The 24,474-nt window shown below is 44.9% G+C and overlaps 1 protein-coding gene across 5 annotated transcripts in view; it reads left to right on the top strand.

Annotated features, from left to right (window-relative positions):
- Positions 1 to 23,248, top strand: part of tspan9a (tetraspanin 9a) — a 166,939-nt gene extending 143,691 nt beyond the window's left edge. For all 5 annotated transcript variants that reach the window (XM_086208156.1, XM_086208153.1, XM_086208155.1 and 2 more), the window contains 6 exons: positions 5,085 to 5,276; positions 6,777 to 6,851; positions 13,821 to 13,922; positions 14,317 to 14,448; positions 15,161 to 15,244; positions 18,561 to 23,248. In XM_086208156.1, coding sequence (XP_086064282.1) covers positions 5,085 to 5,276; positions 6,777 to 6,851; positions 13,821 to 13,922; positions 14,317 to 14,448; positions 15,161 to 15,244; positions 18,561 to 18,632 — 657 coding nt within the window. In that variant the 3' untranslated portion in view covers positions 18,633 to 23,248. The remainder of the gene's footprint in view (positions 1 to 5,084; positions 5,277 to 6,776; positions 6,852 to 13,820; positions 13,923 to 14,316; positions 14,449 to 15,160; positions 15,245 to 18,560) is intronic.
- The last annotated feature ends 1,226 nt before the right edge of the window (positions 23,249 to 24,474 follow it).

Here is a 24,474-nt window from a genome sequence, read left to right as displayed (position 1 = left end):
GAGTGGAACATTTTAGAATGACCTCGCATCTTTTTCACTGATCTCGTAACGATAAAGGACCTGCATTTCCTGAACAACTTGGGTTTTTTTTTTTCATTTAAAAGATTAAAAGACAAGATACTAATAGGAGAATACGTTTTTTAATACACAGTTGGTGTAGGCAGGGCTTTTGGATTTATGTTTTGCCTCACCATGGAGGATAAATACAGTAAAAGTATGTATTGATCAGGAAGACATCTTAGAAAAATAACCTTTTCTGACAAACACACTCTTCACAGTCTATTTGTGGGCCATTTTCTTTCACAGTATGTCTCAAAGAAGACCTTTTCCTCTGGCTGACTACAAAATACAAATAGCCTGTCTTTACTTTTTGGCTTTTTCACTCCTATTTGATGTTTACACTAGCTTTATTATGTTTGTTGTTGTGTGATTCTGTTTCCCTCTCAGAGTTGGCAGGCCATTCAGTACTTATATAGTGATATGAATCCCAGGCTTGCAGGATCACACGCTGAGAAATGAAAAATCGTCTTTTATCTGAGGTGAATATCCTCTGTCTTTATTTCAGTGCAAAATCAATGCCGGCTAAAATAGGCGATGCTATGTGCTGCATTGAAAAAAAGTTCTCAATAAAAAGAAAAATGCAGTTGCAGTAAAGGGCAGTGAGGATTATAAAGTGATAAAGTAGCTCCGCCCTCGAGCAGTCCAGTCAGGCGGTAGTAGTAGCAGACGTGCACGCTAATTACTAACATGATTTCTTGGTTTTTTTTCGGAGGAATAGATGTGTTCTTCATTGACTAATTACCAGTAAACCTAAGTAATTCCAGCGGCGCTTGGCTTTTGTGTTGGCAGCAGCCATACAGGACAATCTTTGGAAAATAAAGCCCGCCATGCTTTACGAGGATTTGCTCCTCTGGCAGTGTAAAAAGTTCGGAATCCTCTCTAACTTCTGCAACACACCGATCAAACAGCCAGCCCTGAGACCTCCTCCCTCTGGAGGGGACAGACGGGGGTCCTGTGTTGAGTGGCTTTGTCGCTGAGTCAGTTACAGCAGAGAGGGACAATTCTCCAAGCCAGCCACTGAGTGGTCAGATTCTATTTTCCTCCTACTCTCTCCCTCTAAGCTCAATCTCTCTTTCTGTTGCACACATCTCACTCGTTCATCCAGTTCTTCTGGCTATGATACTTTTTCACCCCTCCTCCACACACCTCATGGTTGGACCCCATCACCCCATTCTTCCTCCTTTGCAAAGCTGACCCTAAGTTGCCTCATACTGTATTCCATCCATCCATCCATCCATTTTCTACCGCTTATCCTTTAAGGGTTGCGGGGGGTGGAGCCTATCCCAGCTGACATTGGGTGAGAAGCGGGGTTCACTCTGGACAAGTCACCAGGGCCATCAGGAGCAATTAGGGGCTTAGTATCTTGCTCAAGGACAGTTGGACATGGTCGCCGGGGGAAGTGGGGATCAAAGGTTGCTGAGCGACCACTGTACCTCTGAGCCACACCGCCCCCTTCTCGTACCGTATTGTTGCTCTTATTTTCATGGAGGGCCCAAACGTAGTTGTCATGTCCCTCAGTTTCTTCCACCCAGGCAAGAATGTTGTTCTACCTCAATGTGTCTTCTATTTTAATTCAACAACCGACATTTAAAGATTTGGACTCAGTTCTGGCTTGCCAAAGCACTGCCTAAGATGCATGAAAAGGTCACATTCATTCAAAGGTCATATTCTTTCAGTCCACTTCTTTTTTAATCAGATAGTTCTCATTAATTAAAAAAAAATCCTACATGTATCACATCAGGCCCAATTCCAGGGCCCCAGCTTCCCTCTCCTCCTGTGGAAAGTGTTCAATTATTCAGCTTAAATCAAAGTTAAAAGCAGCATGATGCTTTTGAGAATAGAAAAAGATTTTTTTCCACATTATGGCTGGAAGACATGTTCCCATCACAGCCACAAATATAAATAGGAAGGGAGCATCTCTGCACTGCAAGTACGCATGCAAACATCATCAAGACACAACAGAACATGTGTAAGACAAAACAGCTACGTTATTTGTTATTTTGTTTGTGCGTCTGTGTCATGTAGAGCTGCATGTGTAAGCCCTGATACCATTCATGTGTTTAGAAGGATTGCATTTGGAAGCATGAATGAAAAAAGAGAAAACAAAACATCCACTCACATGCAGGGATTGTGCTCTGAGCTCAGGGTGACTCGATGCTGTGTAATATTTGCACGTGGCAAAAAATGCAGTTCAAAGATGTGGCTGATGTGCATGAATGCAGTAACTTTAGATTGTCCTTGAAAAACAAATATCCTCTCAGGATTCTGACATTAAGCTTGCCAGCCCCAACCAATAAACGATCTGTGAAAGCAAAGTGTTGCGCTCTTACTGAGTGATAGGCAGGAGATGTGTGCGTGATGAGAGGTGCAGGCCTCGTCTCAGTGTTCGAGACATTTCATCACTCGGTGTATTGACTTGCGTCACATTACCCAGATCACAAACACATCGGAACATTAATGCAGTTCCATGTCCCAAAAAAACAGCAGTAAAAGGCAAAGACAGTGCAGTGCTGCCTACAGTCTTGGTAGCTGGTCTCCTCCCAACTCATGACAGACCTCTTCAGTATTTTGGGGGATCCTTGATCCCTCCCTGCAGTCGGAGTATCAAAAGAAGACCGTCTAACAATTAAAAGAAGATAAAGAGCTCAGCAGCGAGGCACAAGGTCAGGCTGAGTCACACACGCCAAGGTCAGATAGCTGACGCGGTCCTAGCTTACAGAGGGTATTTCCTGTGGCATTGACCCAGAGGTCTGTTGACAGCAGGTTGATGTAATTGTAGTAGTGGTAGTAGTAGTAGAGGAAGAGGGGCAGAGATTAGACTGTGCTCCTGGTCGGCTCTTAAAGGCAGATCAGGCAGATTAAATGGGGGCTGGGTGGTTTCACAGTCACTTTAAAAAGCGACACACTTGGAGATTCTCCCTTCACTGGGCATTAAACACAATTAAGTGAAGGGACTGTAGCCACCTGGACTCTTAAACCTCCTCCCTGCGCTCCCTTCTGTGGATACACGCCATCTTTTTGGCCTCATAAACCTACAGTTCCCACCTGAACGCCCCCTTCTAAATAATTGGGCTTTCTGAGGAGTGCCGGCTATGATTCCTTTTGTTCGCCATGCTGCATCACATGACCTTAACCTGCATTTTCAATGTGGTTTTCACATTTGCAAGTGAATTTTGTGTTCCCTGTTTCTCATCAGGAAAGCATAAAGGGCCAGCAGGTTTCTCCCAGTGAATACAGTGATGGACGGTTGATTGAGAGCCCACTGCTGATCTCCCCCGCGATCAGGAGTGATCCTAATTTTGTCATTCATTTGTGACTAATCAAGTGCTCTTCTCAGAGCCCCCTGGGTGCCCCATCACACCCCCGCCCCCTGCCTTGGACCATGACAGCAGCACTTACACTTTGATTGAGCAGCGGCTCCAGTCATTGACACGGCCACAACGGGAGCAGCACACTCACGCAGCTCTGGAATTTTACCACCCTGGAACAGAGCTCCTGTCATCCTGAGCACTTCATCTAAAGGCCTGATTTTCTTTTTTTGGTATTCTGACATTTAATTGCAACTCATAGTGCTTAAGGTTTCAGGAGAAGGTGTATGATTCAATCGCTGGGATGTGCAGCTGCATGGAAGCACTCCCATCCTTGGAGGTCAGACTACACAAAGCCAAGCCTCACTGCTAAAGGTCACAAAAGAATGAGAATGAAACAGCACTTATCTGACGCTTGAGAGGGATTTGCTTGAGCTGCATTCATGTGTATCTACAGATGGTACAGGGCTCATTAAACTTGGAGACATCACCTCATGAGGTTTCATTTGAAGCCCCAAAGTTACTCTGAAACATCATTACCTAACATCTCTGAGAGACACTTTGGAGTTCAGTGGACGCACCTTTTTGTGTTGTTGGTCTGTGGGAGGACTGAAGCTGATCAAAAGACTTATGAGAGCAAAGCTGCTTGGGTTTGTTGTTTAAGTGCTGCAGCACAGCTGCAGATAGATCATCCAATTGTGCTGTTTGTCACTTAAACTTCAGCGCAGTGGTGGTGGGCTCATTATTTCACTCTGAAAGAAAATGGACTTGCTATGATTCTTATTCTTACCTGCTCATTTCGATGTGTGAACACTGTCCATGAATGGATGTGCAGCTTTGTGTATGTTTGATTGAGTGCAGCAGGTTTGCGGTCCATATTGCTGACAGTCATTTAAGTGTTGTGGAGCAGTGGTGTGAAGCCTGAAAGGAAGAGCGGGGGTGGTGTGAATAGAGAGGGGGTTGTTTTACCACGCTACCTCTTTATATTTACTCCATTTGTGATTTTTTTTTTTTTTTATTCATAGTGAGATCTCTTAACTGATTGGCATGTTGTTTGGCTCTCTTCTCTTACAGATGGACAACCACATTAGTGGGCCCTCCGCTCAACCTGTCAAACTGTGCAGAAACACTCTGTTGCATTAACAGACCCACACTGCAGACCTCACACACATCTGCAAGGGCCTGGCGGGGTGACAGCCTGAGATTAGCTGATTGCTCCCTCTAGGTCGAGTTCAGCTCTACTGCAAGTGACTTTGGGAGGCTTGGAAGTCTTAATTTTGGAGGGTGGCAGCAATTACAACTCTGTTTGTCCTGGATTGAATGTAATCAGCTCAAACATGTAAAAACCAACACGGCCCAAGTCCAATTTTTGCTCTAATCTCTTGCAGAGCTGATATTGGCTTATCATGGTGGTAATTGGTGTAAACTCCCTTGTATTCTGAGTAATGTTGGATGATGAATGACTGAATGGGCAATTCCCTACATCGCCACGGAAATCAAGCCTACCGCAATGTCTTATTTGAGCAGGGATTCGTCTCAACTTTGAGTGAACCCTTCTGAGCATTCCTGTTTCTTTCAGAATGTCTGTCAGCCTGAGTAAAATCTGCCGCATGTGATGAATTTGTCGTGTGTAACTCCTGTGGCTCACCCTGCAGTGATGGAAGCGTATGTCCTGCTTGTCTCACCTTCTGGTCTGTCTCACTTTTTGTCTTGCAGTTATGTGGCTGTGGGCTGCTCGGCGTGGGCATCTGGCTCTCCGTGTCTCAGGGCAGCTTTGCCACTTTCTCACCCTCATTCCCTTCACTATCAGCTGCCAATATGGTCATCGCAATCGGCGCCATCGTCATGGTAACAGGCTTTCTTGGTTGCCTGGGTGCCATCAAGGAGAACAAGTGCCTGCTTCTGAGCGTGAGTTTCATCTAACTGCTTGCACATTTCATTATAGGTGGATGCTGTCAAAGCATCAGTGCACACAGCACCACTTCTCCTTTACTCGTCCTCCTTCTTTGTCACATTTCCCCCTATCACTCTTTCAAATATTGACAGAAATGTCTTAATGTCTTAGTGAGTCTACACACCTACACGCAGGTCACAGGCGAGTGAGACCAGCAGCTTATCATTATATTTCAGAGGTAGATAACTGAGGGGAGGAGCTCAGCATTCATTGTGTCAAACCTCAGGCTAAAGCTGAGCGGTGGGATTCTCGCTCGCAAATGAACACCAACACATCCATGTCATTCGTAGGGCTGCGGTGACTCAAGTCAAGCCAGTGTGGATGACTCACCTTGAGCTGCTCACTAGATGCACTGGATAGTTCTGCGCATCAGTTAATTACAAAAGTTCACCCAGTAGAATGAGCCCAAGTGCATCTGCTGCTGCTGCTGTGGCAAGACATGAACCAGGCAGGGATGCTAGGAGAGCTGGAGGTGGAGCTCAGGTTGCTACAGCTCAGTCCTGTGACTCAGTCAGCTGCCCTCCCCAATATTGGACATGGCTTCCTTCACCTGCCTCAGAACTGTGACGCTCTGAGAGGAGGGGAGCAGCGGGACAGAGTTGAGAGAGAAGGCCGGAAGGAAGGAAAATCTTGCTCCGATGTTTCTCATTAAGTCACTTTCCACCGGTGTGTGGCCGTGTTTCATCTTGGCAGCCATTATTTTGTTGTGAGCCGAGGTTGTTGGTGCTGTCCATCTCGTCAGATTAAAACTATTCGCTGTGAAAGTGCAGCAGCAGCACACTATCCTGGCAACCTAAATATCCCACCAACAACATTTCATCTGGGCCTTGACACCAATAATAGCTTCCCCTTCCACCCAATGAGATTGCTATATTGGAGTTTTCTTAAATCTGGGTTTGCGTGCCTGCTCCCATGCTGTGCAGAGGAACTTGGTAAATATTGAGCTCCATGGGAGTCCGACACCGAGAGGAGAATAATAGATGAGATGCAGGGCTGTGTTGGAAATTAATGGTAAGAGGTATTAAAACCCTCTTCCCCGCCTCTCACGTGTTTATGAGCCCTCCAGCATTTTGAGACTCTTTATTTTCCTCCCTCTTTCTCTCCCACCTGCTCCTTCATCTCTCCTCCTCTGTCTTTCTTGACCCTAATCAATGTTTTTCACACCGTGTGTTGCTCTGTTTTGTTGGACGGATGTAGGTTGCTGATTATTATACTCACATACTGAATGCAGGACCTTAAACAACCTAAATGAACTGGCCCTGTTCTTTTCCATGAACGCTGCTCTATAAATACTGCAGTATAATCTTCAGTCATGTACCGGTGGTTTGTCCTTGCATCTTGTAGCACGCTGAAGTAATGACTGTGTTTTCAGTGCATTTTTATTGGCATGGCTAAATAAATGTGCAATTCTGCCAAAGCAAAAATGTTAAAATAAGACTTTCTCTGTCTGACAGTTCTTCATTGTCCTGCTGATAATTCTCCTGGCAGAGCTGATATTACTCATTCTCTTCTTCGTGTACTCAAATAAGGTAGGTTCATTATGACTTCTACGCTGCCTGTATATTCAAGTTTATACCTTTCATGGACCCTGTCACGAACATCGCCTTTCTTTTCTCAAGTGTTACTTTCACACATTCACGGAGAATTAAAGAGCCTGGGTCAAAGGAACAGATTCATGTTCCAGTTGCTTCTGGAAGCCTGAGTGGCCTCTTTTATTTGTGGATGTTTCTGTCTGGAGGTTTGAGTGTCAAAGGTTACGCCCCAAAATGCAGCCTAATCCTCACCAGTTGGCTGTAATTGGTCCCGAGCACATTTCCCATGACCCCTGCTCGGGTTCAGGTTAGGTGTGTGTGCAGGTGGTGACAACAGATGACACTTTATAACGCTCCACAGATTACTGATATGCAGGAGCAGCCTAGGTCCTTCTCCAAGTGACAAATGTCTCACACATGACAATGAAGAATTCCCAGCCTGTTGTTTGTCTGTTTTCAAGGGCGGGTCAAAGACTGATTAGTCAATTTATTGGATATGTCCCGAGCTGATCCCGAGATTCACTGCTAAGACTGATCTGTGCTGGTTTGAATAGACTGGCGTCAGCTATAATACAGCCACTCGAAGTCTGATCCTTTCATCACTGCATTGTTCAGGTTCAGACTCGGAGCGAGAGAGAAGAACGCGCAGATCGTCTCCACTTCACTTTTCACCTTTTGCAGGCGAGAGATGAGACAGTTGTTGAATGAGTGAGCCTGCGTGACTTGACATGTACCCCAACGTGAACGTTCCAGCTGATGTCTGACGCGTCACGTCTCCTCTCTGAGGGATCACTTCAAGCCACCGTCATCATTTACCTGATTGAGTTTCATACTGATCAGATCAGTGCGTAAATCTGGTTAAATCCCTCCTTCTCTTTAGCGTCTCCCATATTTGGATGGAGATTAACATTGTCAGCGTGAGTAATTGTGACATTGACATATTTCATCATATACATGTTCACTGACTCAGACCTGAGCTGACAATCGTGACTCATCTGGACCATTTACATTCTACTTGTTTATTCACACGTCACCGTGGACGTCAGCTTATTCTCCATCTTTGTTCTGAGATTGTTGCTCAAAGCTGTTTTTTTCTGGGCGATAATGGAATTCATTTAGCAGCCGATCCATTCTGAGATTGCATCATGTCTCATAGGCAAGGCATGTCAGAAGTAAATATGTCTGCAGCCTTATCTCAGAAAAAATTACCGGCTTAACTTCGGAAAAAGAAGAGAGGAAAAACTCCAACCCTTGATCCCTTCAGTGCAATTTAAATCGGGAGCCTCTTGACTTCACAGCGGTGCCTCCCCATCACATGTGCACTCAGGAGCAGATAGCTAAGTAAAGCTGAGGTTTGAAATAAAACGTCTCTGTCAAATTGTTTTCATGAAATAGTTGGATTTAATGTTTTCTTAAATCGAGCCAAATTGCGGCTATGACACGATGGACTGTGAAACCACAATGAGGCTGATCACGACTAGATATATGTTGTCATCGTCAGCTAAGGCCGTGACATCACCGTGGGTTGTCTGTAATGGGGGAGGACATTTCCAGACTGCTTCCTGCAATTCAAGGCTGCTGCATGGTGCCAGAGAGCATTATAGAGTAAAGGAAGTCAGGACCAGATAGACAGCGTCCATCACACCAGCACTCGCGCTGCCGCTGTCTTTGGGTTTTTTCCCTCTCCTCTCAGCTCCGTCTCTCCTGTGAGATCAAGTCTGCTTTATATCATCCTCTGCTACAGGCTGTGATCAGAGGAATCACTAATTCTCTTCTCCTATTTGATCTTCTAATCACAAGGCATTTATTAATACGTCTGGAAGACATACAGTAGTTGGCAGCTCCTAAACGTGTATCGACAGAGGCCTGCAAAAGAGATATTTTAGTCTTTCAAATAGGTCATCTTTAAGTCATGAGTGATGCCTCGGCAAACTGTGATACTTTCAGGGTGACAAGCTGTCGACAACATGTGGGGAGAAACGAATTCAGCATTACTGCAGGAAGACATCTTTCACTGCTTTCATTTAGCTTCATCTGTCATGCTTAAAGATCACATGTGTAGTTGGAGCCGTCCAATTCCTTATACTTGTTTTAATGGTGTTGCTACAAAATGGGATTTCTTTTTTTCTCCCTCTGCTTTTCCTGCCTCTTTCTGTCCAGGTCACATGAGGTCAGGTTTTGCCTGCAACATTATATCTTCTCTTCCTCTAACAATAGTGTTGCATTAGTCACAGCACCGGCTCGGTTGCAGATGTTATAATATGGTGATGTACTTAAGAGCAGTTTGCAGAAAACAAATTATAAACTGTAAAAAAAAACAAAAAGCGGTTCTTCTTTGGGAAGCGCCCTGAATTGTCAGGATGAATCCTTCTTCAATCTTAATTTGGCTTCCTCCGTCGCCCCCGTTTCTGTTGTCTCATATGAAAATACAATCCATCCAGTTGTCTGCCACATTGTTTTCTTTTGAAAGGCTGTGCAGTGATTTGTTGGATGCACTGCAGCCAGGAATAATGCGTGTTCAGCAGTTTTCAGGAGCGCGGCTACACTCTTTCACGCCCGTCTCAACATCTCACCTTGGGAGATGCAGGCAGGGAGGGTGCAGGACTATTTGTTGTCAGGTTTCCACATAGAAACACGATCTAATCCGCGGTGGTTTGTAACTCATCTTGTGGGAGGCCAAAGAAACTGCAGCTGTGGGGTCTTGTTTTATTTTCAGTTTCTCCCATTTTGTATCAAGCACAAAGCAATCAAAACCGATTTTCACCAAACCTTGAGGACTCTCCTCTCTTCTTCATCGTCTCACCCCGGTGGTCCAGCCTCTAGGTAGGACTTAGAACACAGCTCAGTGATGTAAAGAACTCTGATTAAACGCCGTGGCGAGGCCATCGCATAATAAAGGCTAGCTCTGCAGTTAGCGAGCAGCTGACGAAAGCAGATGGCTGGAGCGCAAACCAGATTACAACCATCCGTCTTTAATGTTGTGACCTCATTGCGCCTCTGTCGACCCAGCACACCAAGCCAACAGTGGAGAGGGTTTATTAGCTCCGAATGAGGAAGTGGAGCCTGGCAAGAGACGAGGGAAGCACCACAGCATGTTCACGGGGATGTCGGGAGGGGGAGGGACTGGGGGAAGCAGGTGGACACAGGTGTGTGTGTGGGGGGGGTGGGGGGTACTATTTCAGTCATGGAAGAAAGGGAGTTGTTTTCAGAGGGAGGAATATACAAAATAGTGTAATTAGACAAATGTGGCAAATATGAGGATGTGTAGCAAAGGCTCCTCTACATCTGCTGTATCATATTAACACCCCCCCGCACAGTGGCATGTCCTGGCTCCAGCACCCATCGCAGGCCCTCTGAGCAACAAAAGCAATTAAATATCCTGTTAAATGACGTGCTGCTCTGGACCCCTGGCTCAGAGGCTGTTTCTTCTCACATCGTTTATTACACTTTTGGGCCAGTTAGCTCAGAGCTGCGCTGAGAACAGCAGCATAATATTGTTAACAACAGTGTTCAGGGTCTGAGTCAAAGACTGGAACGATTAGAGCCAGCGTGCCCTGGCAGTCCACATGTGACCCACGAATGACCCTCCGTAGAAGAGTTGAACCCTTCTGAAATATGTCTGTTAGACAGTGAAAGTAACGAACCTGATGTCTGAGGAGTGAATGGCTAATGATGGAGAATGTTGTTTGGGAAGCACTCTCCCAGCCTCCACACTGCCAAGTGGCAGCTAGGATGCAACCGTTGTTTGGCATCCACCCAGCACACAGATTGCATAACTCAGCCACAAATTTTGTGACGGAAAATAAAAAAACTGAAGTTCATCAAATAAATACATGAATTAGTTTGAACGAGATTCCACAAGTTTTAATACTTAGTTGGAGGAAAGTAAAACCTGGAGGCGAACCGCTCATTTGCATACATCGTTCAAATATTAAGCCTGTAGATTGTTAATAGATGAGGTGTCACTGCAGCGGGCAGGTCACAGGCGCCATCACAGGTGTTGGGCTCACATCACAAGTGATTGGCAGCAGTGAAACATGGAAGTAAGCACGCTACACATATTCAGTCAGCACCACTTTTCCTTTAGAATGCTGGGTGGGAACATTTCCTCTCACTGGCACCCCGGACCTAAAGTCCCAACACTTTGTTTTCACTCCAGTTGTGCGTCTTACCGTCATCGGCTGTCAGTGTGTAGGCGGTGGAAATCTACGAATAGTTTAATCCAGCTGTATTTTCACCCCACGAAGCCTTCGTGCTGTCATTTCAAATGTGTAATTGCTCCAAGTGATTAATAGCAGCAGCAGGGGTGAATAATAATAGTCCCACATTAATTGATCTTCTAAACATCCATCACCCACCTACTGTAAGTAAGCAACACTGAACTGTGCAAGGAGGAGCTCTGCTGCACAGCAGTTGTTTGCAGTTGTCGTCAGAGGCACAACTCATTTACTTTTGCCATTTGTTGTGTGTTGGGGACCCCCTTTAAAAGAAGATGATGGATGTCAAGGGTCCGTTGTGATGGAAACGAGACCTCTCGGTAACAAAGGTGGGGAGGAGGTATTTCAAGACCGGTATCATCACTTCTGGTCTTCCATGGCAGAATTTGTCACCTGCCTTTCTAATCTGCAGATGAGTGAATTCCTGGAACTTAAAAAGACCCGATTGTTCACATTTGTCAAAGTGTAATTATATCAAAAGTCAAAGTCAACTTTATTGTCAAATATGCTATACATGCTCGACATACAGCATACATGAAATTTCAGTCCTCTTGGACTCACGGTGCAGCAAGGTAATAAATAAATAAAACTACAATAACTAAACTAAATAAAAGACTACCTTAAATACAAAGAATTCACAATATAAACAGTATAAACATTCTGCTAATGTCTGTGTAGCTGCTCGCCAACAGATCTGGGGTCAGCAGGACATATTTTTGCACTGGATTTATTAAGACGGCTACAATCACATGAAATGTGAAATGTTTTTTAACTGTTTTCTGAAGTCTCCCACATGGAGAAAATCACCCAGAACTTGAATACCTCACCATTGGTAGTATCAGAGCTGACTGCCTGCGTTGTGCTATTATAGCGTCTAGGTGTTTATCACACACTCCTCCGCCCACGCTGTTTGCTGCTGTTGTGCAGTGACAGAAAACAAACTCCAATTTGGATTGAGGGCCCACGCTTTTCTCTGCTCATCAACACATCCCTCCGACATGGTTCCTGTGCTGCCTTCTGTGTGCTCTCACAACTGGCCTGGCGGAACCCCTCATTTTGGCCCCTTTATTTGTGAGCGTGGACACCACAAGCTCGTCCACGTAGCGGGAAGTATGAGCGGCGTCTGAGGGCTTTGTCAATACAACGTCACTATGGCAACTTCCCAAGAGAGCTTGGATCCAAAGTAGAGAGTCAGTTCTTTCTGAACCATTTCCAGTAGCGGAAACGTAAGCTTTGGTCACAACAATACATTCTCCTTGTCAGGAAAAAAAAAGGCTGAAGCAACAAATGTGTTTGTTCCTTTTGCAAGAAGAAAGTGGGTCAGAGAGTTGCTTGATGAGTTGCTGTTTGTTCTGCAGTCATTTGTCTGCCTCTCGTTAGCAGTAAATCCAGATCATTAGGTTTCATTTCAGGCTGTAACAAAGACTTCCACACATGAAATAAAGAATGCAGAGATGTATTGGAGACTGGTAAGATGATTTTTACTGAAGAGGGGGTTGTGGGGTGGGGGGGTGTCTCTAGTGAATGTGTTACTGCGAGCAGTCAGTAATGAGCGAGCAGCATTGCATGCAGTCAAGATGGAGAGCAGAAGATGGAGGATGGAAACAAAGTAAGAGGCAAAGATTGATGATGCTGCTCTTCATCTCATTGTGCTGCACAAGGACGGATATGGCGGGGCCGACAGCCCGAGGTCCATACACAGATCTGCTGCTCCGCATCAGCAAAGTTACCCAGCCAGAAATAAGAATGATTTGAAATGATATTAATCTTATTTCAAAGGTTTTAGAAGATGTTTTAATGGGGTTTGCATGATTAATGATTACTAAAGCACTTTATTGTGAGAGAAACTAATTACTCAGTACAAATCAGTTTGACTTTTATGATTAATTCAGCAAATAGTTTTTAATGCCTTGCAGCACAGAAAACAGGAGTTTGAAGCTTTATTTCCTTCCACCAAGAAATAGCTGAACCACTTAATTCACAGCTTAATCTAGTTTTCTTAGTCAAGTGTCATTGAATTTGTAATTCCTTTATAAACGCAGGCAGACATTATGAGCTGGCCTTCTTTGGTGCTATTTAGCGAGCAGCCGCGGAATAAAGACATGAGAATGTAGCAGACAGCCGGTTGTTGTGTCAGGCAGTGACAAATATGACCGGCCCTCTCTGTGCACGCATTTAGAGAACCACGTTAAATGAACTGCATTCCTTTGTGTCGCAGTGTGACTGAGGTTGTACAGCGCAGGACTGCTGGTCAACTATCCACTCATAATCAGCTCATCTCTCAGTGGGTCCTGCAGTGAGAGAATCCCTGTGAGCATCGCCAACTGCAGGGATTCAGCCTCTGATTCTATACCTCATTTACGCTTCCAATTAGATATTAAACTCCATCAGACATGACACAACCCTGAGCACATTGTTGGTGTTCAGTCAGAAGGAAAATCATTGGTTGGCCTTGTTAAAGGGCATCTTGAAGCTGCCACACACGCCGTGTCAGATCTGAAGTCGTCACGCCAAAACTCATGCTCTGTGGCGGAGCTATTTTTAGAGAAAAGGTCACCTGTTACTGAGCCGCACAAGTCTCTGTGTACTAGTTTTTCCTGTATTTATATTTGAGTTGTTACCAACTGTCCCTGTTAGTCCATGGAAAAGGAACTGACATCAACAGGATAGTGTCAATGCACAAAAACACACAATACAAACTCTTCAATCCAGTGTCTAAACCTGGCTGGTGTTGTGTTGTCGCCCACAGGTGAGTGAGAATGCAAAGCAAGATCTGAAGGACGGGCTGGCTCTCTACAACTCTGAAAACAACATAGGCCTGAGAAATGCCTGGAACATCATCCAGGCGGAGGTAGGCAGTGAGCGCTCACGCACCATTGTGACATCATACTTTGGAAACATTAGCGGGGATTCTCAAACACAGCACACCACGCATCGGACATAAATGCTGAATATTCCAGCTAATGTATTTCCTGGCTCGTGGCTTCATCATTAATGTGAGACAAAGGTCAAAGCTGGTGGTTGAAGTCCACTTCATTCCATTATTGTTCCCCTCCGAAGCAAAATACTCATTATTACACACGTTACTTTAGTTTGGCTCTTTGGGCTGGCTGCAAATATGAACAGACTGGGTCTGTGTGTGTGTGTGTGTGTGTGTGTGTGTGTGTGTGTGTGTGTGTGTGTGTGTGTGTGTGTGTGTGTGTGTGTGTGTGTGTGTGTGCGTGCGTGCGTGCGTGCGCGCGCAGTGGAAGTGCTGCGGTGTGATAGCCTATACTGATTGGCATGAGGCCCTGAAAGAGAAGGTGGTTCCTGACCGCTGCTGCCAGGAGCATTACCAGAACTGTGGGCGGAACTCTACCAACATGTTCTGGAATCGGGTGAGTTTACTTTCTCTTGTAAAGGTTCACTTCCCATTTAAAGTTTTTAAATCATAATCATGTCCATTCAAGACACTATTACTTATACACAAGGTTCTCAGGAGGCAGTAAGTTGACCTGCTTCTCTAAGAACATGCTGTGTGTGTTTCAAGGGCTGGAAGTCGCTTTCAAGTTTGGCGCTTTGCTGATTTCTTTCTATTGTTAGGCATGAGGCTACAGCCCCTTTTCTCTCGAAAAATTGCAGCACAATGCTCACCGATCTCCCTCCATTACAAGTCTAATCTGCTCTTGGTTTGATATGCAGTTTGTTCAGTCTAAAGCAGGGGATTAAATAATTGGCTAAATGAAAATAGGCAGACATTGAGCTGGCCCATTGCTCTAACAGCGTGTGTGTAATCCTACCCTGAGGAAATGGCCACACAATACACGATATGCTGCCTCAGCAGCCACACTCAGGAATGGGCACAACTACCCCTCCCTCCTGCTAGCAGCTGACCTCTGACTGAACCCAGAGTGGCATAAAGATAAAGGTGTTCATGCACACGTCCCTCCATATGGATAGAGAAGTTCCCACTCATCGATAATGCATCGTGCTGCATCTCTCTTCCAAGGCTACAGGCTTTCAGGCTGCTCTAGCGCTGACCAATCTGAACAAGCACGTCGTCGCTCCTCACTGAAAACACATCTTTAATCAGCCTTGCCTTTGTTTCAGGGCTGCTTTGAGAAGGTGGAGGAATGGCTGGATGACAACAAGCACCTGCTTGGAACCATCGGAATGGTCATCTTGGTCGTGCAGGTAGGAGGCCGGCCATCTCTCTTCTTCATCCTCGCCTCCGTTTTCCTCTTTGGATTTGCATGTCAGTGTATTTGACTACATGTTTGAAAGTAAAACAAAGCTATTTTCCACTGCATGGTATCAAGTGGTACTGTGTTCTTTGTTTGAGGTAAGCAAGCTGAACCAGTACTAGAAGGGGACCAGTGACCAGACTAACACGTTATTGCGTTATTAGTTACTGCCAAAAAAGTAACTTTGGCAGTAACTAATAATCAAACGCATCATTTTTAAAATTCAATAACTCAGTTATAGTTACTAAACGATCCGTTTATTAGTTTATTTTACGTTATTTTACTGTCTCGGCTGAGCCACTGTGTTTACTTCCTGTGTTTGGGGGGGCTTTGGGGAAGTGCAAGAGACAGGAGGAGAGTGAGCTGCGCTGTGGGGGCGTGTTTGTTTATAACAGCAAGAACGTGCAAGACATCATGGTGGAACCTTGGGCGAGTTCCTTCAGGTGGAAGTACGCTCACTACTTCTCCTTCATTGAGCAGAAGGAGAAAAATGTTTATGTTAAATGCAACTTGTGTCTCGGAACTAAGACCCTCTCTGCGGCCGCTAACAGCAGCTCTCATCTATGAAAGCACCCAGGCGTGCGGCGGCGACGACACTTGTTGCTAAAGCTAGCGGGTCAGGGACCGGCACAGACACCGACACAGATGTCACCTCACCCCGTGCACCTGAGCAACAGCGCCTGAGTTGTTCTTTTCAACGAGGGAGTGCTGCTGCTAGCCAGGCTAAAGTGAATCAGTCAATCAATCACTTTGAAACATCTTAGTGTTTGTATAAATGTAGACCACAGTGCTGAGCAGAGTTCAGTTCAGTGATGAAAATGCATGTCAAGTAGTACAGAGCTGACAATGTTGACAGTTCTGAACTTTTTTTGTAACCAAATAGTTACTTTTCATAGTAATGCTTTACTTTTTGGTTTTAATAACTGAGTTAGTCACTGAGTTGGTTTTGAATTGCAGTAACTAGTAACTATAACTAATTACTGTTTTTCAGTAACTAGCACAACACTGAAGGGGACACAATAGACCACTGATTGGTGGGAGAGAGGCATGACTAGAATCAATCAGTTCTCTAACCATTTTATTACAGCTCTCGATATCACGGCGACCTGCAAAGCCTCTTCATTCCTACTGACAGAGAGCCGCAACCTGCCGTGGATGGAACCCCACCTTAAAATGATGTGGGCCACATCAATGGACCGCGAACAGCACCGCGCTGTTATTGCTGGAAACTTTTGAAAAGGCATAAGTGAGAAATAAATCTGACAGCAGGGTTCATAAAGTATGCTTTCAGATTACTAATCTGTACCCACAGATTTGCGGTCCGCTCTCTCGCCTGACAGGCTGCTCCGTGATGGTATTGTTTACAACGCCATCAAGCTGCTGCATGTTTGTAAACAAGAGAGAACTGATGTCCGGAAACATGGGAGTCAGTGGGATGTGATCCTCCAGCATTTATCACACACAAGTGAAGACTTGTTCATGGAGTCTCGCTCGCTCGCTCCTCGCCGGCCTGTCAGCTGCTTCGCTCTCACAGTCAACACTTCAGCTGGTTAAATCATGAATCCGCGTTTTATAAGATCCAACTCAGGCCTGCTGTCGTCTGAGGCTACAGATCACAGCCTTGTTGAAGAGAAGTCAGAGCTATTATGACTCTTTATTCATGACAAAATCGCACTCATTCAAAACTCTCTGTTTGATATCTTCTCTGTGTGAGTTCATTTACACACACACTCAGATATCAAGCCGTGGACAGACTGATAAGGTCTTAGTGCAGAATTAAAGCCCAAAACAGTGAGTCGGCTGATTTTAATTTAAACGATGACTGTAACCCCCACACACACACACACACACACACACACACACACACACACTCGCTCTCCCTCGTCTGATTCAGGTGGAGGAAGAGACGACAAACAGACCTTGAGCTGACAGATTTGCCTGCTTGAAGGCAAAGCTGGAGGACATGAGAGTTGAAAGAATCACGAGGGCTTTTGTGTGTGTTGTGTGCGTGTGGGTACGCGTGCTTCAGGAACTAGGATCCATCGTACTTCTTGGAACTACATTTTTAGTTTCTACATCAGAGCAGATCCTGTCTGTCGGAAGGAGGAATCCTTAATGGCATGTGGCTGAACATAGCCAGTCACTGCTAACTGCATGTTGACCAATAGCTGCGTACACACTGGCTGTTACGATGTTAGCAAACACGAGATTATCATAAAACAGCACACACACACACAGTTCAGATCACAGCATCCTTCGTCTCATTGTTGTCACTCACAGAAATGCTGTTGATGTGCGAGCCACCGCGACCGTCACATAGAAACAGGAACAAAAATCCTCGAAACCCCGGGGGCTCTCGAGGAACCTCCAGCTTGTTGCTGTCGCCTTGAAAGATGATGAAGAACGTGATAATGTTGATTTCCACATTTGCTAAAGCTTCTCTATGTGATTTAATCCCTAATGGTCTCATACATGTCAGCAGTATTTCTAGATTCTTAATACGTGAGGGAGGGAGCGTCATTCTCGTCCTGGTGTTGAATTAAAGCACCACCAGAAATGTTGCTTTTCTCATGTCACGCTGCACAGATGAGTCATGTAATTCGGGTAGTTGTGAGGCACATGGTCCTAACTCCCTCTGAGCTGCATGTTTACCTCAGACGGCTCCTCCAGGTTTGACAGACAGCAGCTTAAGGTAGCTTTTTCTTTGAAGCCACACTACGAATTCGATTCTGACTGAAACTAAAGGAGGAAAATCAGCAGCTTTCCCATCCTAATCACATTTTGAAGGCATCTCTATTGTAGTCTGTTGCAGAACCTCCACATTGCATTTATATGACAGACTGTGCACTGTGCAGTACTTTGCAGTTCCTCTGCCATCCCAACTTTGCCAGATAATGGTTTTAGGATCAGCCTTGTGACTGTGTTTGATGTCCAAGTATCATGGGTAATGGAAACTTCAAAGAGATAGCTGGCTACTTTGATTCAGTGGCATCACAATTTACCTCATTGATTTAATGCTTGTGCACGCCGTACGCTGTTTTTGCCATCACAGAAATTCCAAAGTTCACATTTGAAGGCTGTGATTTCTGCTAAGGAGACTGAGAGAGAACCAAGTGTGCTCAGGATTTATTTTGCATTAAATGTAGACCGGCCGCAGGCATCAACATGAAAAAAGACCACACTGAGGCACTCAAACAAACATATACATAAACATGCACTACACATGAAGAGACCAATTTACTGTCTTCTTCTCGTTCCCTCCGCAGCTCCTGGGCATGGCGTTCTCCATGACGCTGTTCCACCACATCCACAGAACGGGGAAGAAATATGATGCTTAGCCTCGGGGAAGGCCCCCTGTGGAGAGGAGCCTCGCTTTCTGATGGGATGAAACTCTGCTTCCCCCTCACGTTACAACCTCTATTGAGCATCCTTTGCCCCCCCCCCCCCCCCCCCTGCACCCAGACCTTGTGTACAGATTCCAGCTGTGTCCCTGCTCTGTTCCGCTCCCTCCCTCCTCTCACCACTCATTTTGCCAAAGAGAAACACAACCGGAAGAGAAGGGACACCTACTTTTGGCACAGACGAGAATCCCATTGGTGGTCACTCCTCTTGAGTATATGTCTTTTTTTTTTTTTTTGCTTGGACTAACATTTTGCTGGAAAGAAGCACAGACTCAAAACATTGAAGACTTACTAATGCCGACACACCCCACTCGTAGGCATAGAGAATATGAAACTGACATGTCCCTCCACGCTCCCGTGGAGTTTCTCCCCTCATGTTGATTAAAGTCCAGCCCCTTTTCCCTTGTAAATGACGAGAAGTTCCTACATTGCATGCTAGTTTTCTACTTCATTGATTTACCTTCATTGTGGCCGTTTTTGTTTTATGTATGTGAGCGATGATCCTGTGGAATGTAAGGGTTGAACACATCAGTGCAATGAGCTCTCAGACATGTCACATGTTGGATTTGACGTTGCGGCCGAAGTGCATTGACATTTCGGGATGATGTTAAATATGATTCATATTTTTTCAATAGAGATTTGGGTAAAGTGGGTGGGATGGAAGAATGTCGTAGAAGTGTGATGGATTTATTTTATACCGGTATCTTCTGAATAATAAATAGTAAAACTGTACAAATCTGCCTGCAAACACACAGACACACACACTTTGTTCTGCAGCACTCCAGCAGTGTTCCCATTCCCAGGGAGACAATACAAGTGGTGTAAAATGGCTGTTTATTAGAGCTCCGCCTGGACTGTCAAGTGAAGAGATCTGGGTGATGAAGTTCCCCCTTGGAGAATATAGACTGCATTGTATGTGTTTGTGTGTGTGTGTGTGTGTGTGTGTGTGTGTGTGGGTAGCTTTGTAGGTGTGTTTTATCACATTTTCCAAGCTGCAGGGGTAAAAAAGAAAGAAAAAAAACAGCTCATGGAAACACAGAGAAGTAAGGGCCTGAGGAGGAGAGCAGACATGTAGTCTAGCTGCTATGGTGGTGGTGGGGGGGGGGGGGGTCCAGCCTTTCTTCTCCACATTCTTCACATTGCATCCATTTGTTCTGCCGGCCTTGCTCTCACTTCTCTTCACCCACATGTCACAAACCAATGAGTTTTATGTACACTCAGTATCTCCGCTGACATCTCTGCTCATCAGACACTTGCACCTCTGGTATGTAACTTGTCTATTTTCGAAAGATGTCTGTCTCTGTCAGGCAGAGGAGGGGTGGGGGGCGTGTAGGCAGATCAAAGCTGAGACTGATAGGTACGGCAACAAGCCCTGTAGGACACGTCTGTTTATCGCTGATTCACTGCAGGACTCTTTCAGCAGAAATACCCCACACTGCCCTCCAGTGTGTGTGTGGTACCACAGGCAGCACAGATCCTGACTGACAGCTGGTAGCAACTTGTCCGTTACAAGCTAGCTGCCCCCGAGGCACATCGTGCTGCTTTATCATTTACTTTACCATAACCGTACACTAATGGGACCATACAAATGAGCTTTCTGCTTGAACAAAAATTTAAAGTAGTGACTGAGACCCATTGGTCAAGTGTTCACAGAGGTTTTAAATTAAGTTGAATCTATGCCATTTTCGTAGACATCCAGAGGAGTCGCCCACTGCTGGCCATTATCCAGAATGCACCTCTGCAGGCCAAAAGGCTTCGTCCACTTCTTGTGCATAGCTCAAATTTCCATCCATTTATATGTGCAATTTAACTTCGTCCTGTGGAAGTCCAGAGCATCCAGAACATTTTCACAACTGCTAAGAAGACGTTTTTTGCATTCTTTAAGAAAAGAGGTCATCTGAGGGTGATGCACGTTCTATGATATGAATGTGAGGGCGGAAACCACTGTTCAAACAAATGGCTTTACTCCTTGAGGAACAAACTCATGGAGACAGTCAATTACAGCTAATTCAAGCCTGGATCCAAGTTTTGATGTGGACTGAATGAAGCTGCCGAAGGAGAAGATGTCTCCATTGACCAAATCCGAATATTTTAGGATTTTATGAAAATTTGGTTAAATTCTTCAATTCGTAATATTCAATTCCAATTCTGTCCTTCGCTGGTTTCTTCTTTATTTTAAGAGCCCCAGTTGGTAGAACAGAGGTTCAGCACATCAAGAAACAACAAATTTCAGATGTGACCTGCCGGCTATGACCCGGCTGTGATTCACTACCTGCCACCATATGCTCCAGTTTCTCTCGTGTCTGCAGGAGAAACATGACAGCAGCTGATGTACAGCGCAGGCACGAATGGTCACATCCCCTCTGCTTGGCTGCCTTCACAAACTCTCAGCACACCCCTTATTTACTGCCTTTACTCTGCAGACACCCAGCGCTACATCCAGAAGCTGGCAGCAGCGACACGGTAGAAATACGGCTGTGCTCCGTAGACACAGCTGTGGGGTATATTGTGCACCCAGGGGAGGTCAGGAGAAAGCACTGTAACAGTTGTACTGTAGAAGCAGGAAGAGGCCCCAGACAAATAATGTGTTGTCTTGCTTTGTCTTGCATGAGGTGGAAAAGTGCCAGTGTCACAGGAAATATGAGAACGGAAATAGTGGGAATAGAAGTCAGCAGTGTCTGTCTCTGAAGGGAGCGCCGTACATCAGAGACCGAGGCAGCCAGCTCTGCCTGCAGATCGTCTGACTGTGCTGGATTTTCTCGTCTGTGTGAACTCCTCACTTCTGCTCACCTCGCCTCCTTCGAAGGGTTTGATCACTTTAAATGTTCCTTCATGTTTGCAGGAATGGATGCCATCTCAACAAAAGCCATTTAACAGTGTTATTTTTGTACATTGGCTGTCACCGTCTAAGTGTTTGTTTTTTATGATGCGCCGCTGTTGTTGTTGCAGGCTGTTCCTGCTGCCTTTCTTTCATCGGGCTCATTGTAGGAACATGACACCATTAAGCATTTGTTTCCTCGAGGATTAGTCTCTGCAATGTTCCTCTACAAGGTGCAAAAAAAGTCTGTGTCTTAACGTCGCTACAGGCAGTTAAAGCAATTAAATCAGAATAGATAGAGGTGGAAATGTGGCATATAGCATCGGGTGAAGCCCACAAAAGACATCCTGCACGCTTGTCATTGTGCTTCCCCGCATCAAGATCTAGCTTAATTAAATAAGAACATGCCGGCGTGTCTTTGAAAACCGCCAGGGCACCGTTGTGTATTTGTATTGCTATTAGACGACACTGTGCATCAGCACTGAAGCGACTATATCAGCTAGCTGGCTCTGGATGTCAAGATGCTCATTTTACAACAACTTCATGTGACACCTAACCTCAGCCACTTTCAAGCACACTTACATTTCATTGTGAAACAACCCAGCAGTTTCTCAGCCTCCTCTGATTTATCTATCCATCTCCTCATGTCTGATCCATCTGCGTTCTTTTCAAAAAACAGGAGCAGTGCAAATCTTATGTAAATCTGTAGTTTTGTTTGTTTGCTTTTTCTATTTTATTTGACTGCATTTGCATCTCGTAGTGAGACACCTTTTTCCCTATTTTTTTTAAATAGTCCCTCTCACCCACAGAAACTCTCCCAGTAAGCCGCCAAGATGATAGAGGATGCACATACACTTGCAATATTCAGGGTTTGTCTGCATTAAAGAATTTTGAAATAAGTTTTTTTTTTTCTTCCATATTATTTCTGTAATCTCCTAATCCAGCCCCCGTGCTGAAGCTGAATATGTGAGCAGTGGAAGTGTGTGCTCTAGAAATGGTGTTTGATGTTGTGTTCTGCTGGGTGGCACTATCTGATACCCACCAGCCGTGTCCTGTGGACCTTTCTGCTACATGTGAAAGCACTCTGAATATCTCTACTAGGTGGTGCACTTACCCTCTCTTTATTTTCCAAATTCTCTATTTTTTAAATAAAGGAAAGAGTGTCATAAATCCCTCGGTAGAGTGCACTCATTGCCTTTCATGTTTAATGACTCCATGCTGCTGATGTATTCCATTTGCGTGTCACTGTCAGTTATATAGGCAGTATTTAAATAGATATTTGGGAGGTTGGAAGACAGGACTCAGCATGAAGTGGTGTCACAGTGGATCCCATGGTGATCTCAGTGAAAGAGGGTGGCTTTGCTTCTTCGGCGCCTTCGAAAAAAAAAATATAACAAAACCTTAGGGACTGCTTTCCTAAAGACGCTGAGATAAGCTAATGGTAGGCAGCCACGCGGGCGGAGGGAAAGAACAAAAGAAGATGATGAAAGTGGGAACCATCACCAATTTGTCTAGTATTTCTGTAGCGTGGGGTGAGCAGCACAGTATTTTTGTATGGAGCTTTACCTGTTTTTTAAATTAAGTGTTATCAAGCCCATGTGTGATAGTTGAGAGTTGATTGTGCCATTCCATCCTGACTTTTTCTTTTACGTCACTGTTCCTTCTATGCAACAATATGACTTTTAGCCTTTGTACAGATTATTTTGTATGTACTGAAATAAAGTGAACCGAATCAACCATGGAAGATGTCCTGGCTATTATTGCAGGCCTCTATCCTTTTATCCTGACTTCATTAACCTGAATTGGGAAGGCTTTTATTGTGATGAGCCTGCTCAGTGTGTCGTCACACAAACCTGCTGTGGAGGTGATCTGCAGGTTGTTTCAGCTGCTATCTGTCCTCAATCTGTCGTGTTTCCCAGAGTTCTTAAGAGCGTAGCAGGGATTTTTTGGTCATGCTGCTTTGACAAGATTTCACATTCAAAAACAGCATGACTAATGTGGTGCTATTTGCTCTCTTCAGCTTTTACACTCTATTTCAGCACTGTTTTTGAAGTAGACTGCATAAAAATGCAATTAGCATCTAATATAATCAGACTTTTCTGTGGGTTTTTGAAGCAATTGCTTGACACTTTGTTGATGGTCAGGGGAGGGGATGAGGCTAGTGAGGCGCACTGGATGTGAAGCAGAAGTCATGGAATCGGCTGGGCAACAGCTAGCTCGCTATGGCCAAAGGTAACAACATCTGTCGACCAGCACCTGTAAAGCTCTGTTTCTCCACCTTCTATTTTGAGCGTTTAATCAGTGTAATTGCATAATTTAAAAAACACACGCTGTGCTTTTATGGCACTTTGCGTGCCTGTTCTACTTCTAAGCCGGATTCAGGGGCCCGTCTATAAAACAATTTAAATTCCCAACAAGCTGCTTCTTGGTGTCCAGTCCCTTCAGCCTCTTCACGCCAAACTAGGGGTCACTGTCAGACCTGCAGTTCGATGGCCTCAGACCTGAGAGTGGAATCGATTGCCTCATTGAGCTCTCGATGACAAAGACCAAAACCTAAAAGTAACATGTCTTCCTTTAAATGATGCTCACACTCTTATCAAATCTTTCTGGCCCTCCTCCTCCTGTCACTCCAGGGGAGATAATTGATATCATGATTTAAAAAAAAAACTGATGTAGCGTCAGGCCAAGCTACTTGTGAGTCACCTTCTCCCACAGATGATCCCATCTTTCCCAGTTGATTATTGTGCATCATCACTGACGAGCTGGCATGAAAATGTGGATATTTTTTTACCAAATTTCGAGTGAGTTCACTGTTGTTTAGCTGTAAATCAAGACAATGTCTCTCAAAAGAACACAACGGAAGCATCAGAACAAATGATGCATGACAGGATCCTTCCTCATGAGGATGTTATTGTCCTGCATTTGTCAACTGTCATTTGACTTTATTCTTTGCACGAGAGC

Source organism: Aulostomus chinensis, chromosome 7, assembly GCF_037954235.1.
Source record: "Aulostomus chinensis isolate RoL2024-O1b breed Wild chromosome 7, RoL_Achi_v1.0, whole genome shotgun sequence".
In the NCBI taxonomy this organism is placed as follows: Eukaryota; Metazoa; Chordata; class Actinopteri; order Syngnathiformes; family Aulostomidae; genus Aulostomus; species Aulostomus chinensis.
Note: the sequence above shows the minus strand (reverse complement) of the source record. Positions and strands in the feature narration are given on the sequence as shown.